Source organism: Globicephala melas, chromosome 15 (genome assembly GCF_963455315.2).
Source record: "Globicephala melas chromosome 15, mGloMel1.2, whole genome shotgun sequence".
Taxonomy (NCBI): Eukaryota; Metazoa; Chordata; class Mammalia; order Artiodactyla; family Delphinidae; genus Globicephala; species Globicephala melas.
Window position 1 is genome coordinate 51,692,714 of NC_083328.1, and position 16,194 is coordinate 51,708,907.

A 16,194-nucleotide genomic window follows, 5' to 3' on the forward strand; every position below is an offset into this window, starting at 1 on the left:
ACTGAAACTCTGTCCCCAGTAAACAGTAACTCCCCCTACCCCCTACCCCCAGCCCCGGAAACCACCATTCTCCTTTCTACTCTATGGATTTGACTACTCTAGCTGCCTCATATAAGTGGAATCACATAATGTTTGTCATTTTGTGTCTGGCTTATTTCACTTAGCATACTTTCTCCTACGTTTACCCATGTTGTAGCCTGTGTTAAAATTTCATTCATTTTTAAGGCTGAATAATATTCCATTTTATGTATCTAGTACATTTTGTATATCCATTCATCTACTGATTGACATTTGGGTTTTTTCACCTTTTGGTCATTGTAAGTAATGTTACTATGAACACGGGTATACAAGTATCTTTAAGGTTCCTGCTTTCCATTCTTTGGGGGAATATACCAGTCTCAGTCTCTTTTATTGGTTCCTCCTCATCTCCTCAAAGTCTGAATGCTGGAGGTCCCAGGGTTTAGATATCAGAACTTTCTTGGACACCTACGTTCCTTAGGAGACCTCCCTTGGCCTTGAGCTTTAAAGAATCAAAGTTATGTATAACTCCATGGCCATTTCCCCTGACCTCCAGATTTGCAGATCCAAATATGATATCAGATAGAAGTCTAATAGGCATCTCAAACTTTAAATATCCAAAGACCAAGCTGAATTTTTCTGTTTAAATGTGCTTCTTCCTTCCCATCTCAGGATATGGCAACTCAAGTCTCCCACTTTCCCAGGTCAAAGCACTCAGAGCTGTTCTTGAATCCTTTCTTTTCCCCATACTTCCCATCCAATGCATTGACAAATCCTGTGGTTCTGCCTTTAAAACATATTCAGATTTTGGTGTTTTTCTACACCTTTTGGTCAAAATTCATCATCAACACTGACCAGGATATTTGCAACAGCCATTTAGTTGGTCTCCCTGCTTTTTTCTTTGTCCTCTGTGGTCTGTTCTCAAGGCTGTGGCCAGTGATGCTTTTAAAAGCTAGGTCAGATCTTTGTCTCTCCTCTGCTCAGAACATTCAGATCCTTTCCCATGTTTCTCAGAGGAAAAGCCAAAATCATCAGCATGGCCTACGAAGCCCAAAATAATGTGGCCCTCAGCCACCTCTCTGACTTTCACCTTTCTTTGCTGCACTCCACTGTAGCCACACTGGCCTCTTATTTGGTCTTCAAATATGCCAAGCTTGTTCCTACCTCAGGGCCTTTGCTCTTGCTGTGCCCTCTCTGCCTGGAATGCTTCTCCTTCTCTTAATTCATGTCTCTGCTTATATGATCTCAACTTATCAAGAGCACTTACTCACTAGGGCTCAATAAAACAAGAAGCCTCTTTATCACTCATGGTCTATGGTCTCCTGTCCTTGTTTTATTTGTCTCTGTGGGACTTATCAGTTATCTGTTTCCCTCACCCAGAGCAGTGCTGGAGGGAGCCTGCTCACAGGGCTGAAGGCTGTGGTGTACACTGCTTTCCAACTCTTGGTGATGTCAGAGTGTGGTTTGAAACCCATCAGGTTCGGAATATTCACCCAAAGGAAACCAGGAAACACAACAAACCAGGGATTTCCTTCCCTCCTTCCCTCCTTCCCTCCATCTCCCTTCCTTCCTTCTTTCCTTCCTTCCTTCCTTCCTTCCTTCCCTCCTTCCTTCCTTCCCTCCTTCCCTCCTTCCTTCCTCCCCTCCATCTCCCTCCCTCCCTCCTTCCTTCCTTCCTTCTTTCTCCCCTCCCTCCCTTCCTTCCTTCCTTCCTTTTTCTTTCTTTCTCTCTCTTTTTTTGAAAGTCAGTTTACCACTACCACCTCTTCCCTACTCCGAAAAGGAATGTTAGATGAGAACAGAGTTATTTGTCTTTTTTGTTCATTGCTGTTTTCCTAGTGCCCAGAACAGTGCCTGGCAGAAACAGATACTCAATGTCCATTTGCCAAAACAATGATGAAATTGAAAAGCCATCATTTTTATATAAGGATTAGGAAAACAAAACCTGATCAGCTTTTAAAATCTAGTTTTACTCTAATCTACCTTATGTGATTGTGGTGATATTATATACAGATTTCCCCCATTATCGAAAAGAAGAGCATCCCTGTGAAAGTTTTCACAAGCTGAAATGGCATAAAGTGAAGAAGCAATTACCTTAGGGCACATCTTGCTAAGGGAGGCACAAAATAAACTGAGAAAAAGCACAGATGTTCACAGACACGGCACAAAGCTGGGGTGGCTTGAGGCTGAGTACCGTTCCCAGGAAAGGAGCTTGGCAGTGCCCCGCTCAAGGCTTACCTCTATAAGCGCTCTTCCGCCGCAAACAAAAGCTGAATGCTATTTTTCTGCTTTTCGCCATGTTTTGTAAAAGTGAAAATCCTCTTCAGATTTCTTTCATTTAGCTAAAACACATACTAATGTAGGCCTTTCGAAAAAAACGCAGTGGTGTAAAGTGAACTTTCGAAAAGTAGGGAGTACCTGTACCACCTAGAATTTAATTGTGACCTGGATATATACAAGGTATCGGTGTTCAAATTAATATCACACACTTGAAATACACTGCCTTTTACTGATAGGAGGAACTAGGTAATTGTCAGTTAAGCAAAAGAAGCAGTTTTCTTTGCACAAAATACAGTTTGAAAGTACTACCATAGACACATTTTTCAGTGATACTGCTGCATGCATATGGAGGCTTGATCATGGACTAAAACCTGGGAGGGCCTCTGTAACTGTGGTATTACTCCCTCAGGAATCCAAAGCAAACCTAGAACTTTCAAGAAGTTCACATGAAAAATTTGACATGTCTTTCTTCTTTTCTTTTCTTTTTGTTTGCATAAGACCTTATCTTGGTTCAAATGTTACCTGACTTTTTTTCTTAAGTTCACCTGATTTGCTATGACCAAAGTAAGAAGTTTTAGGTCATGTAAACCTGCTGGACATGTTTTATAATCTGTAAGATGGAGTGCCTTGGCTTGATTAACTGCCCTTAAAAGTTGGAATCAATACTTAACAAGACTTACACACCTAAAATCCTGTGCTCCCCCGACACCCATTTCATAGATGAGGAAGTAGAGGCACAGATAGAAAGAACAACTTAAGCTCGTTAATGGCAGAGTGGGCACCCAAAACCACATCTCCACTTTCTTAGTCCCATCTACTTTTCAACATTCCTAAGGATGAAATAATTCCTAAGAATCCTGAAGATAAAGAAACTATCTTTATCAGAAATGCTGCTGAAAACTTTCTGGGATAGCCTATAGAAAAAATACACTTCTTGTTGTGTTCTAGAACATACACTCACACACACACACAAAAGTATCAGAAAACTTGCTCTGCACAAGACACTGATATTTTTCATTCTAGTTAGGCCTAATTCATTTTATTAATGCTATGCCACTAACAGATCAGAAACCACAGTGATAAACCCTCCTTTAAAAAGCAAAGATCCTGTTGAAATGAAGATCCAGAGAGCATGTGTATATGGCATAGACAAGATGTATATAACACAGAACGTTTCTCTTTACATGTGCTTCATAAACCTGGGGGCAGGAGGGGGGACGGCAAGGTAGGGAAGGTGGAAGGGGAGACAAAGGAGAGAGCAAGAAAGGAAACATAAATACATTTTAGATTTCAAAGGATAAGATTTTTTTAGTGTGATTTTTCCTTTTGGATAAAAATCTCCCAATTTCTCTCCAGTGAGAAATTTCAAAACTGATAACTTGAACAAAAGCTGTGTACAGAAAAGCAGATCTGGAATCGTATGCATTGCGTTGGGAGTCTACATTTAAAATTCATTAACGGGGCAACACGTAGAAGCTTTTTCATGTCCTATAAATGTTATTTCAAATCACAGCAGGCATAGAAAACAGTTCATCTTCAACTAGATTGTGAATTTTTATATAATGAGATGCTGTGAAAAACAAAAATAATATGAATACACAGATAAATATTTGCAGGGTGCCTGGGTGTTTTGATAAATAGTATCTGCTCCACACATGTTCCACCTTCCTCTCTGATATATAAGCCCCTGCAGAAAGTCTTCCACTCAATCTGTCTTCATATTACATTGCCTTCTTGTCCTAAGTTCCCAAGCTTTTCTCACTCCATACTGGTTGGTGTCTTTACACTGTAATTGTCCTGCTGCTTCTGTTCTAGCCAACACAATGGTCCCCTCTTATTTAGTTTTCCGCCTCCGGTCCATATGCCCCCTTCTATGAGGTGGCTATGCTGCAATCATTCTGGAATACTCTGGAGGAAACTAGCTTCTCTTTTGGTCCCTGCCACATAGAGCTGCTGCCACATGGGAAGCTGGGAGCTGCCAGGGATAGTGTGCAGAGGTGGCCACCATGGGGACCCTAAGGATGGAAAGGGAATCCCTTCCAGCACCTTGGAAGCCAGTTTGGTGAGAGAAAGAGGCACCTATTCTTTGGTGACAATTTTTTGAGCAGCTGAATGCGACTTCATCTAAACCCAGAAATTCCACTGAATTGTTCAATACATTCCAATCATTTTTTAATAAATTATCTTTTTATTTATCCAGCTCAAGCAAAGGTTTTCTTTTGTAACTTAAAGATTTTAGAACTGGCATTAATACCTACTTCTTTCTTGCCTGTCCATCCACCAAGCCCCTTTCAGCCAGGCCCCTGCTCCAATCTCTCTTTATAACATCAACTTTTCCAAGTTGAGTGAAATGAATCTGACTTCTTGCAAATCTGAATTGTAATTTTAATAATAATAAATACAAAAATAATGATGATAATACCAACAACAGTGGCTACTACTGAATGGGTGCTTACTATATAGTGGTGATGAGTTCAGGCAGCAGTGTTCAAATTTTGTGGCAAATTTACTTTTCAAAACCCTGATGCCACATTGCACATTTAATTAGATTCTTGTAGCATCTCTGGAAGTAGACAACAGGGATCAGCCTTTTTTTAAAGCTCTCCAGGTAATTCTACAAGCTCTTAAATTTGAGAACTTCTCTGCTAAATCTTTGCCAATGAATTATTTTATTTAATCCTTACAGCAATGATATGAAGTAGGCATTTATTATTAGTAGCATTAGTATTAGTATTATCACCATTTAGCCAGCGAGGAAGAAGTCTCAGGAATTTCACACAGGTAACATGTGACAGAATCCGGCTTTGAAAATATTAAAATAGATTGAGGTGCTTGAACCCCAGCAGGGAATAGGAAGTGAAAAAAAAACCAAGAACATGGATAATCCACAGAGAAAGCAAATCTTAGTGGAAAAAAACAGTAAAAGCCAGAGCACTCTGAGTGTTGAAATCTGTCCTCAATAGAAGCCTTTTAGAATCTAATAGTGGTTTATCAACTGAGCAGAGTACACACCCTAGTTCTGTTCATTTCTCATCATTCAACAGACATTTATCAAACCACGTACATAAAATGAAACACTTAACTGATAAGCAGGCTGTGGGCTGCAGTAAAAGAGTCAAGCTTGAAAGCAAGTCTCCATGTGTCAGAAGAATTGACTTGACTTCCCTAAGTCCAGAAACAAAGGGGGTCTGATAGAGGGTAGGCAACTGTCTTTAACCAATACTGACAATGAAACTTCAAGTTAGGCCAATAAACTTGCGTTGAAAGACAAACTTCATAACTGTTATCAATATAGTTCTCAGAACTATCAATAACAGGCTTACATGAAATCTGGCTGAAATGTTGTTGAGAGAAGAAGAAAAAACTTTGTTTTCTACCCTGAAAATTGAACAATTTTGAATCATCAACAAAGCATTAATGATGATAAGCTTGATACAAAACCGAAAGACCAAACCAATGAAATATCATTGTATTACTAAGAGATGAATGTAAATAATGGGCCGTTTTCACATGAAACACCTATAGAAACCCTCTTGAAAATAATTCTGATTTTTCTCTCTTTTCATTTTCCACATTTTCCTGTAGATCATCTTAACCCCTTCAGCAATAAAAGCAGTATTTGCCTGTTTGCTCTATGACAAAATTTGCCAGCAACTACTGCACTGTTAGGTATCTGAAGAATAATCATTGTAGGTGACTTTTTCTCTTCCTGCATCTCCACAGCAACAGCTAATTTTTGATGTCAAAGAAAGTGTTTTGACTTTTTAAGGAATAAAACAAAAGTTGCAGGTAGATACTCAAATAGAAAATCGCTAGTTTTATATCAATTATGGAAGGAGGCAAGAGTCCCTGAATGGCACCTGTACTTCCCTATTTGCCAATATTCTCTGTGCTACAGAAGAAGTCTTTAAAGTACTAAAATTTAAATAGAGTAAAGAGTAGTTTCCCACTTTGATGGCAAGTCAACACATCTTGCTACTATACCCTACCAGATAATCTAAATTTTTAAAATATATGTATGTTTTATTCAATAATTTTTTTTGGCCATACCGCATGGCATGCGGGATCTTAGTTACCAGACCAGGGAATGAACCCATGCCCCCTGCAGTGGAAGCACAGAGTCTTAACCACTGGACAGCCAGGGAAGTCCCATATTCAACATTTTTAAACCATCTTCCAAAACTAAATAAACTGCAAACACTGCTTTAGATATTTCTTCAGTAAGTTTTTCAAACCCAAGCTAGTTGACATTCCACATAACTGATCCCAAAGTCTGCGGGTGTTCACTAGGAACACTAGGAACAGCAGAAAGATCTGACACTCTGTGGCTTCATGGATGGAATGATTCCAACTGCAAAGCATTTGAGCTAAAGGGTCTTGTTTATCTGTCTAAAAGGTTAGTTCACGTATGCTCACGAGGCTCAAGGAATTTTTCAAATACTTTTAAGCACATTTTGAATATTTAGAATTACCCAGTAACTTTGGCATTGTTTGTTTTTTTTTTCCAAAACAAAAATAAGATTCGAGGGCATAAAGCAAGCCCCATGTCCAACTGCCTCTATATTTGCTCGTTGTTTCCGTCTTTTAACAAAAATGGTAGTGTTCAGAGCATACTGGTCTCTGAAAGGACTGGCTGTTTTATTGCGTTTTATAACATCTACAACAGAGAAACTTTTAACTGGGGCAATTAATTGATACCAGGACACAGCTAAATAATCAAGGCAGCAGCTGGTGTGCATACTACACTCCACTTCCTACCTTGGGAGCCTTGGCGTGTTTCCCACATCTGGCATCTTTGACAAGGCTGAGATCTAACAGCTCCGTCTCCTGGAAGGCAAAAATGTGAAATCGTTAAGCATACACACAGATCTTTTTTCTTTGTTTTATAGCATTGACATCACTTTAAAAAATAATATTATCTTAAGACTTGCCTGAAAATTTCTCTGCTGTTGGGATATTTTTCCTCTTACATGCATTGCCTATTGATCGAATTGGAATGGAAACAAAAAGATAGCTACTTGCTAGTTTTCAGTTTTATATATATATATATATATATATATATAGTATATATATACTATATATATATATAGTATATATATATATACATAGTTTTCAGTTATATATATATAATATATATATATATGTCATAATACATTTTGAAATGTATAATATGTGTGGTTTGGGTCCCCAGCCTATCCTACAAGCCATTCCTAAGTCATGATGAATCAGGCCTTCCTGTTCCCTTGTTGAAAAATAATCCTGAGAGTCACTCTGAGTGTAGGTGAGGATTTGTGAGCGGGGTGGGGGATTAGGACGGGGAAGTGGAAGGAGGTGCTCCCCTCAGCTCACAGGATACCCAGCCCACCTGGCCAAGGTAAAGACGCAGACCTGCCTCCCCTACCTGCACCCCAGCCTTTTGCACACATCCCTTATGCCCTGATCTTTTCATTTATTCACTATATATATTGAACACCTATAACATGCAAGTTACTCTAGGGTACAAGACATATAAGATATGGCTGCATAGGGGCTTCCCTGGTGGTGCAGTGGTTGAGAGTCCGCCTGCCGATACAGAGGACACGGGTTCGTGCCCCAGTCCGGGAAGATCCCACATGCCATGGAGCGGCTGGGCCCGTGAGCCATGGCCGCTAAGCCTGCGCGTCCGGAGCCTGTGCTCCGCAACGGGAGAGGCCACAACAGTGAGAGGCCCGCATACCGCTAAAAAAAAAAAAAAAAAAAAAAAAAAAAAAGATATGGCTGCTTCTCTGGATGGACCTGTGGAGTAAAGTGTACGCATAAGACAAGGGAGAGCATGCTAATGCCAACTTTAAAGTTAACTGCTGGGGTGGGGGGGGCGGTGCGGTCAACAGAGAAAAGATCATTTTTCCCTGAGAGGCTCAGAAAAAAGTCTGTGGAGCACAGAGAAGAGAAGTGGGGAGGGAAGGGGCTCACCCAGCTGGAGTGTACCACATGAGCAAATATCCAGACAAGAGAGGACCAGAGGTTCGGGCAGAACCTTGAGGTCTTCATGGCCCTTAGTGCTCAGAGCAGGAGAATAATGCATGGGAAGCGGGTGGGAAGAAGAGGGGGATAAGGGGGCATCCAAGAGTGAGGAAGACCACAAGGGAAGGTACAGTGGCAGTGGGGGAGGGGATCCACATGGCCGACATTCAGAATTCCATATGCTGAACATATGAAGAAAAATCATGGGAGATGAGACCAGAAAGGGATTTGGGCAAAAGGATGGAAATCCTGAAAGTCTGGCTAAGGGCACTGAGCCATGAAATTTGGGACACACACGTCACTGAGTTATCCGGTGAACTCTGCCACCAGCCAGATGAGACTGTGGTACAATAAGCAGAGCCATCCAACCTGTTTTCTAGAGAAGGAGCCAGTGGGATTCAGGCATCTACTCCCATCTCCCAGCGGGAGGAACTGCATCTGGACAGGAGTGGCTATAATTTCTCATAGGCCCCAACATCTACAAGGACTGGCGCCATGGGTTCCCAGACAATTCCTTCAAACAGCTGCCCCTGATTCCAAATGTTTGGTGCAAAATGGTCTGATTATTTTCCTGAGCCTAAGGTTGATTTCATGATTGCAGCATAATAAGGGTCAAAGATGAGATGGAATCTCTCCACTGGGGTGCAAACCACACAGCAGGTCCAATAAAACACCTGGCCCCGCACACGTCTCCGTGGGCTGCAGGGAGGACAGGAAACAGCGCCTTCTCTTCTTTTGCTCACACTGGCCTTGTAAGTTTGCTTTCCCCCATTTTAGTGAATTCCTTAACCCATTCTCTATTGTGCATGACTCTGTGGAAACTCTCCCAAACCCTGGGGTGTGATAGGTAGCAACCCAGCAAGGATCCTGCAAGACAGAGTAGCAGGTGCCATGGTTCCCCCAAGGACGCACCATCCACAATATCAAAGGTCACCTAGTGAGTGTTAGAAACCAACGGTATCAACTGCTGGACTCAAGGCCTCACTTAGGCAAATGCATACAAAGCATTCAGATGTGAAGAGGTGGAGCATTTGGCCCAGGTTTCTTCATCTCCATGGCAATGGCAGCAAAAACATTTGTTGAAAGAGGAGTTAACAGGAGGAGAACCAAACTTGAAGAAGCTTAATCTAGAAGACCAGAACTGAGTACAGTGTTGAAAGACAGGAGACCAAATGAGGGTAGAGGTATTGGGGACAAAGATGAGAGTGATGATAAGGAGGTAGAATTGACTAAAGGAAAGACAGGAGGCATCTACAGTTCTAGGGGTTCCAGCTTCCTCGCTGGGGCTTGGAAGTTTGGGCAAAATGATACTGCATTTTGGAGATGCTGGCTTGAGGGCTTTATCCAAGTGGACATACCAGTCATTAATTCAGTCGAGCATTACTTATTGAATGCTGCAATGTGTTAGGTACAGGCTAGGTACTGAGGAATGATAGCTCAAAATACAAAGAGGAGCTCATGCACAAAGCTAATGATTATACTCTAAAGGAGACATTTCAAAGTGCACTGTAGACGTGGACTACAAAGGGCTACGGCATCTTTTCAGCTGACGCGCGAGGAGGAAAAGGAGTTTGCCAGCCTTATAATTCTGTGTGTTTGGTGGGGAGGGTTCCAGGGAGAGGAAACAGCAGTCACAAATGCACAGAGTCAGGAGTCCTGTGCAGAAAACAAGTCACTCTGGACACACAGCAGAAGCGCATGGAGAGTTATCAGTCACTTCTGAACTTAGCAGTCGTTATCTGCACGTCCTCTTTGTAATTATTCATAAAACACTGGCATGTATGTTTGATGGTTTGATGCACTTTTCCATATATGTGGCATGATGTTCTTTTATATATGCAGAATAAAAATCACGCACACATACACGGTACATTTACCTAATTGTATAACATTTTCTATTCAAGGAAATTCCAGTTGAATAAACAATAGACTTAAACTTTACTTATTTGTTTTTATACACAAAGCCCAAACTGAGTTCACAAGGAAATAGACCGTAGCAGGCAGCATTCTATAGACTTTTCTATTACAGATCATGAACGCTGTTTTCTACTTTCAGCTCAAGAGGAAACATTCATTTCCCAAGTCACAGGGGGGTAGTTAGCGCCAGCTGCCCTAGGTTTTCATTCTGATACCACAGCGACTCTGGAGCACGTGTAAAATCGTGCGTGCAGGAAAACCACCGCAGGGCACTCTCAGCGTGGGTAATGTGGCATAGGAAAGACCCAGGTGGAAATCTATCCACGGACTCATTCGGTTAGAAAGCCATGATTAAAAGAGTCTCCCACTTCTATTAACACACAACAGCCACCCCTCTGGGACTTAACTACATCCTATTCGCTCCTCCACTAAAAAGAAAATGAGGAACTCAATGCATGGGACCACAAAAATGTTACCTGTGTCATTAAAACTTTTCTAGGTTAATTTTCTTGTGTTAATAGTTTTAACATCCCACTTGCATGATGAGAAAGCAGGAAAATGGTCCCTTTCTCAATTCATTTAGGAGTTACTGTTTTCCAGTTTACGGGATTTACTATTCCTTTACTCTTTTAAGAAAGGGAGGCCCTGTGATTTTTAAGTGGAAAACCTGGGTTTGAGGAAGGGCCCTAAAATTAACTAGTCATGTATTTGGCCAATTATCAGACCACACTTAGCATCAATTGTATCATCTATAAAATGAGTATGATAATACTTCCTATATCAGTGGTTCTCAAAGGCTGCATTGGAGTCACCTAGAATACCTGTTAAAACATAAATTGGCTGAGCACCATCCATCAGAGTTTCTGGTTCAGTGGGACTGAGACAGGCCTGAGGACCTGCATCTCTCAGGTGATGCTGTTGCCACTGGTCCATGGAGCATACTGAAAAGCACTGATGTACTAATTCATAGGGTTGTTATCATCAGGCTTTTTAGATGAACATGATTGATAAAACTATACACTACTTATACTATGTTGTATGATGAACTTAAAACAGTCATTTCTTTATATAGGGAACTATCAAATAAAAATTTTATACCTACTGAATGCAAAAGTGTGCCTAATGGTGAATAACCTAGGCTCAGATTTGACTTAATTAAACATAAACTATCAAATGACAAATGCCACTAACTCCTATTCTAATGTGTCCTTAGCATTAAATTTTACTCTGTAGAATAAATGCCTCTGTTCAGAAATTCAAGCAATCATTGAAATTGTTTTATTTTTGTTGAAAATGCTACACTATATATCTTTTGTGTTACACTTCATAACATTAGAGACATTTAGAAAAGTGAAAGGAGGAAATTTGTTCTCTCTTGCCTCTAAGCCCATCCAACAAGGAAAGGGTATTGGGGTGCCCAAAGCCCTGTGGGCTACCTGAACCAGCAAAGGAAGAAAGAACTAACAGAAACCCTTTATTTCCAAGGCCCACAATGGCCCCTGCAAAGCTTGGAGACCACATTCCTAGGACCCCCGATGCATGTCCTGAAGTGTGGTCAGATGTGCCTTCTCTCTAGGTCAGTATGGACAAAAGTGAATTAACAGTAATCAGGGATTTACTTTTGATAGTTTGAATGAGTGATGAGAAAACTGAGACAGACGAGCTAAGGGAAGACGAAATTATCTCTGATGTTTACTATTCCGCAGAAGGATTTCAATCCATCAGCCACCAACACACCGTGAAGTAGATGATCCATGAAATGCACTGAAAACTCAAGAAAGAATACGATTTAAAACGCAACCCTCTTCCAGGATACCAATTTCTGTGCATTGTCACCAAATTCCATTTGCCACCCATTATAATAATGTGCTTCAAGTTCACACAATATATAATCAGAGCAGCGATTACAGTCATAAACATTACACAGGGAAGATATTAATGGCTGGGTATGTATACCTCCCCGTGTGGTATATGCATTAAGTTGTTCAACCTCAATTTCCCAAAAGGAGAAGACATTAATATGTTTTATTGACTGCCAACCCCCCTAAAATGTCCAACGTTTAAATAAAACAACTTTAGAGTCAGTTAATGAAGTGTTTTATTTTAAAGAGAAGCAGACAAAATAGACTCTTTGCTCCTTAACTTGATTCCACTTCTGAGGGAGTGAAAATGTATTTAGTATACCTCTCAAAAAGTCCTTGCACCCTGTTTCACCTGGTCTCTTGTTGTCTTTGTTCCCTAGCCTCGATTCTTCTCTTTTTTTCCCAGTCTGCAATGGAGACTCAGAGTAGGAAACATCCAAGGAAATGAGATGCCCAGGTCATCAATACCAAGCAGCAGAGAAAAAAGAAAGTTGATACATCTGGAATTCTTTATTTAAGAAATTCTATGTTTAATATGGTGCAAATTTCATAGAACTAGAAGGCAGAACACTTAAGTTGTCTCTCAGAATTATCATTTGTAACCTATGCATTATTAAGCCAGTTACCACAGATGTCTGTGCCTTGAATCCTTATCTGTCAAACAGAGATGCCAACGCCAGCAATACCTTTCTCAGTGGGCTGCTGTTCAATCAACTGAGATATTAAACTGAGATCTCCACTTAGCAAGCAGGGAGTCCTGCATACATATACATCCTTATTCTTGTAATAGTTCCCATTCTAAGTGAAAGGGAAAAGACCCCAGTAGAAAAGCCAAAAATGGATAGGTAAAGCATCTAGAAGAAAAGCACAGAATGCAAACAAAGAAACAAACAAAATGTGATATGAAAATCTAGTACTCCAGAGATAGTTCATGAAACAAAATAAGAGAATAAAGTAAGAGGCAACTTGTAGAGGAAATTGGTTTTACTTTTAATGTCACAGTTAAATGCGAAATATCAATAAGACTAATATTTGAAATGGAGAAAAAGCAATGAACTAGTTCATGTGTTATGAACTGTAACTATTGACAGTTTTGAGCTAATAAAATAAAACTGAAAAAAATTACTGTAATGAGATAAAAGTTTCCTATCACTAAAAGAGGCAAAGTCAAATAATATAATTAATAATAACAACAGCAATAATACTTTTAACTATTACCAACAGAGAACCAACCACGTGCCGAGAATTGTAAGATAATTCGTACATATTATCTCATCAGTCTTGGCAGCACCACTGTCATGAGTATTATATTCCTCCCCTTTGCAGATGAGAGAACTGACGGAGACCTTCAGTGACAATTGCTAGTCAGTTAAACAACTGCATCAGGAACCCAACATTTTGCCCACCTGTAGCAAGCCGAATTCCAAGCTGGCCATCACGACTCCTGCCCCTGACGTCCACGCCTCTGTGCAATCCCCTCCCACTTAGTGCTGTCAGGACCTGCAGCTTGCTTCTAGCCAACAGAGTATGGCAAATGTGATGGACTATTCCTCTCATGATTATGTAACCTTATATGGCAAATGCGAAGGCATCTTGCAGGTGTCATTGAAGTCTCTGAACAGATGACTTAAATTTAACTGAATGAGAGATATCCTGGGTGAGTCTTTCAAAAGAGATCCAGCAGTGAGAGACTCAAAGCAGCAGAGATGCTTACGTGTTGGCTCTGTCCTGTATTGTCTATGAAAAGACAAGTCCTGTAAGAGCTAAGGGCCTCAGTCCTATGGTGACAAGGAACTGAACTGTGGCAACAACATGAATGAGTTTGGAGGAGGAACTCCAGATCCACAGAACACAGCCCAGTAGACACCTTCACTGCAGCCTGTGAGACCCTAGGCAGGTGAGACCCTAACCCACTTGAAACTGTGAGATAATACATGTGTGTTGTTCCAAGCCACTAAGTTTGTGGTCATTTGTTACACAGCAATAGATAACTAATACGCTACCCCCATTGTTTCCATGTTCTAATGCATTTAATTAAAACGTAAATGACTTTACATATGTTGGCACTCTTCCCAGTATAAAAATGACTGCAATGCTGTCATCTTTTTTGAATATGTCCAACAGGAAACAATTACTGTAATGGAACCACAGACTTTGGGAACTGGGGGAGATTGCAGATGAGGAAACTGAGTCCCAGAGAAAAATATACCCATTGATCAAGATCACTGAGACTTAGTACAGGATAGGAAAAGAATTCATATTCCTCCAGACCGATTTTTTTGCTAAAGAATTATTTTTCAGTATTAATAAAATAGCATGAATATTAACTGAGTGGTACAAACAGAAAAAGAACATTTCTTTGTTCATGTACAAGAAAACAAATATCATGATAAATAGAATGTAACAGTAATTTTAAGAGGCTGTGAGGCTGGGTCCCCACAAGGCAATGTGAAGTGTATTGGCAAATATCTATTTAGCTCCTCCTTCGCACATAACCAGCAAGACAGTTCAGCTCCTGGCTATGCAATAGCCAAATTTCCTCCTTCTTACTTCCTTCTTTAGCGCCCTGAGAAACTTTTATATATTCATCTAATAATAAAAAGTTGCTTAAGTTGAAAGGTAACGCAGCTGAACATAAAATTATGTCCATAGTACCAAACCTTTTATTAAGATATAATGTTAATAAAACTTAATTCTAACAACATGTATGTTTATAACATGATACATTTATAACTCCATGCATGTACGATTGTGGAAGGAAAAGTTTCTAGACCATATTACTTCAGAAAATATCTTTTAGCAATTTTTTAAAATGATAAATGAAAAACTGGGGAGATTTAAAATAATAGTAACTGGGTTTATTTTAAACTTATTTGGTTATCGTTTTAAAAACTGAGAAAAAAGACTCTGTAATCAACATGGAAGATCTATACATATGCTAAAGATAAATTCAGAAGTATAATGAAAGTTGATGACCAATGTTTTATTTTCCTAGTTTGTATTTATTAACAGGCGTCTCATGGAGGGATTCATGGCATTTTTATGGACAAATAATGATATTGCATTTGTTAAAGACTCAGAGTTTGTTTTTTAATTGTATTACGGTGATAAAGATTGCATTGTCACATTTTTCTATTACGCCTGTGCTCAGCAAAAGTCCTGATTTCAGTCTAATCAGATTAACTAGAAACAGCATTCATCATCTGGCAAATAGTGTCACAATTGTGGAAAACGATCTTTGTGGATATTTTGGGTGAGCATAAAATCCAATCTCCATAAAAGGTCTCTTGAAAAGACATATGGAAATGATATTGATCAATCAGGCAAACAAGCTATTTCCGCTTGAAAAGTCCAGATAATTTAAACATAGCCAGACTTCCCCTTAAATCATCTAAAATGTTATTTCTGGTCTACACCTATTTCCCTATGGCTGAACAGCCAGCCAAGTTTTCTTTATCTGGTAGTGCAAGCTGCTTCTAGTCTCTTAATCTTATCCTACTGTAATATTTGAGCATATCACTTATCTGCTTATATGACTTAAATTCTTTCATTTCCCTAGACCAGTAGTTCTTAAAATGTGGTCCCTGGACCAACAGGCTCAGCACCAACATCACCTTGGAATATGTGCAAAATGCAAATTCTCAGGTAATACCCGAGACCTACTGAATCTGAACCTCTGGGGTGGGGTCCAGCAATCTGTATTTTAATTAAACTTTGGAATGATTCAGAAGCAATCTGAAGTTTGAGAACCTCTGTCCTAGATATTAAAGAGGAGACAACAGCTGCGCATAGAGACGGCTAATTCACCAGGGCTAGAACTTGTTGTAGGACATTCTGTAGGATATTGGACAAGCTGCCTAGATCCATTTAAGAAACAATTGCAACAGAATCCTAAAAACAATGAGAGAACTGATAATAAGACTGTTTGAGAAAAGTCTTCTTCAGACTACTGTCTTTATTGGTAGCATCAATAAAACTACAGATTAAAGCAGTGATTTCCTCATTGTGCCCTACAGCCCAGACAAAGTCAAGGAGAGGTTCTAAAGATGCTTGGCCTATTTCCTGATGTTGTGATTCAACCTTGTGCATGAGACAGCTGAGCTGGCAACTGATG

At 40.0% G+C, this 16,194-nt stretch overlaps 1 protein-coding gene across 2 annotated transcripts in view; it reads right to left on the reverse strand.

Annotated features, from left to right (window-relative positions):
- PLCB1 (phospholipase C beta 1) overlaps positions 1-16,194 on the reverse strand; it is a 692,666-nt gene that overhangs the window by 452,872 nt on the left and 223,600 nt on the right. For both annotated transcript variants that reach the window (XM_030872578.3, XM_060284359.2), the window contains exon 3: positions 7,057-7,125. In XM_030872578.3, coding sequence (XP_030728438.1) covers positions 7,057-7,125 — 69 coding nt within the window. The remainder of the gene's footprint in view (positions 1-7,056; positions 7,126-16,194) is intronic.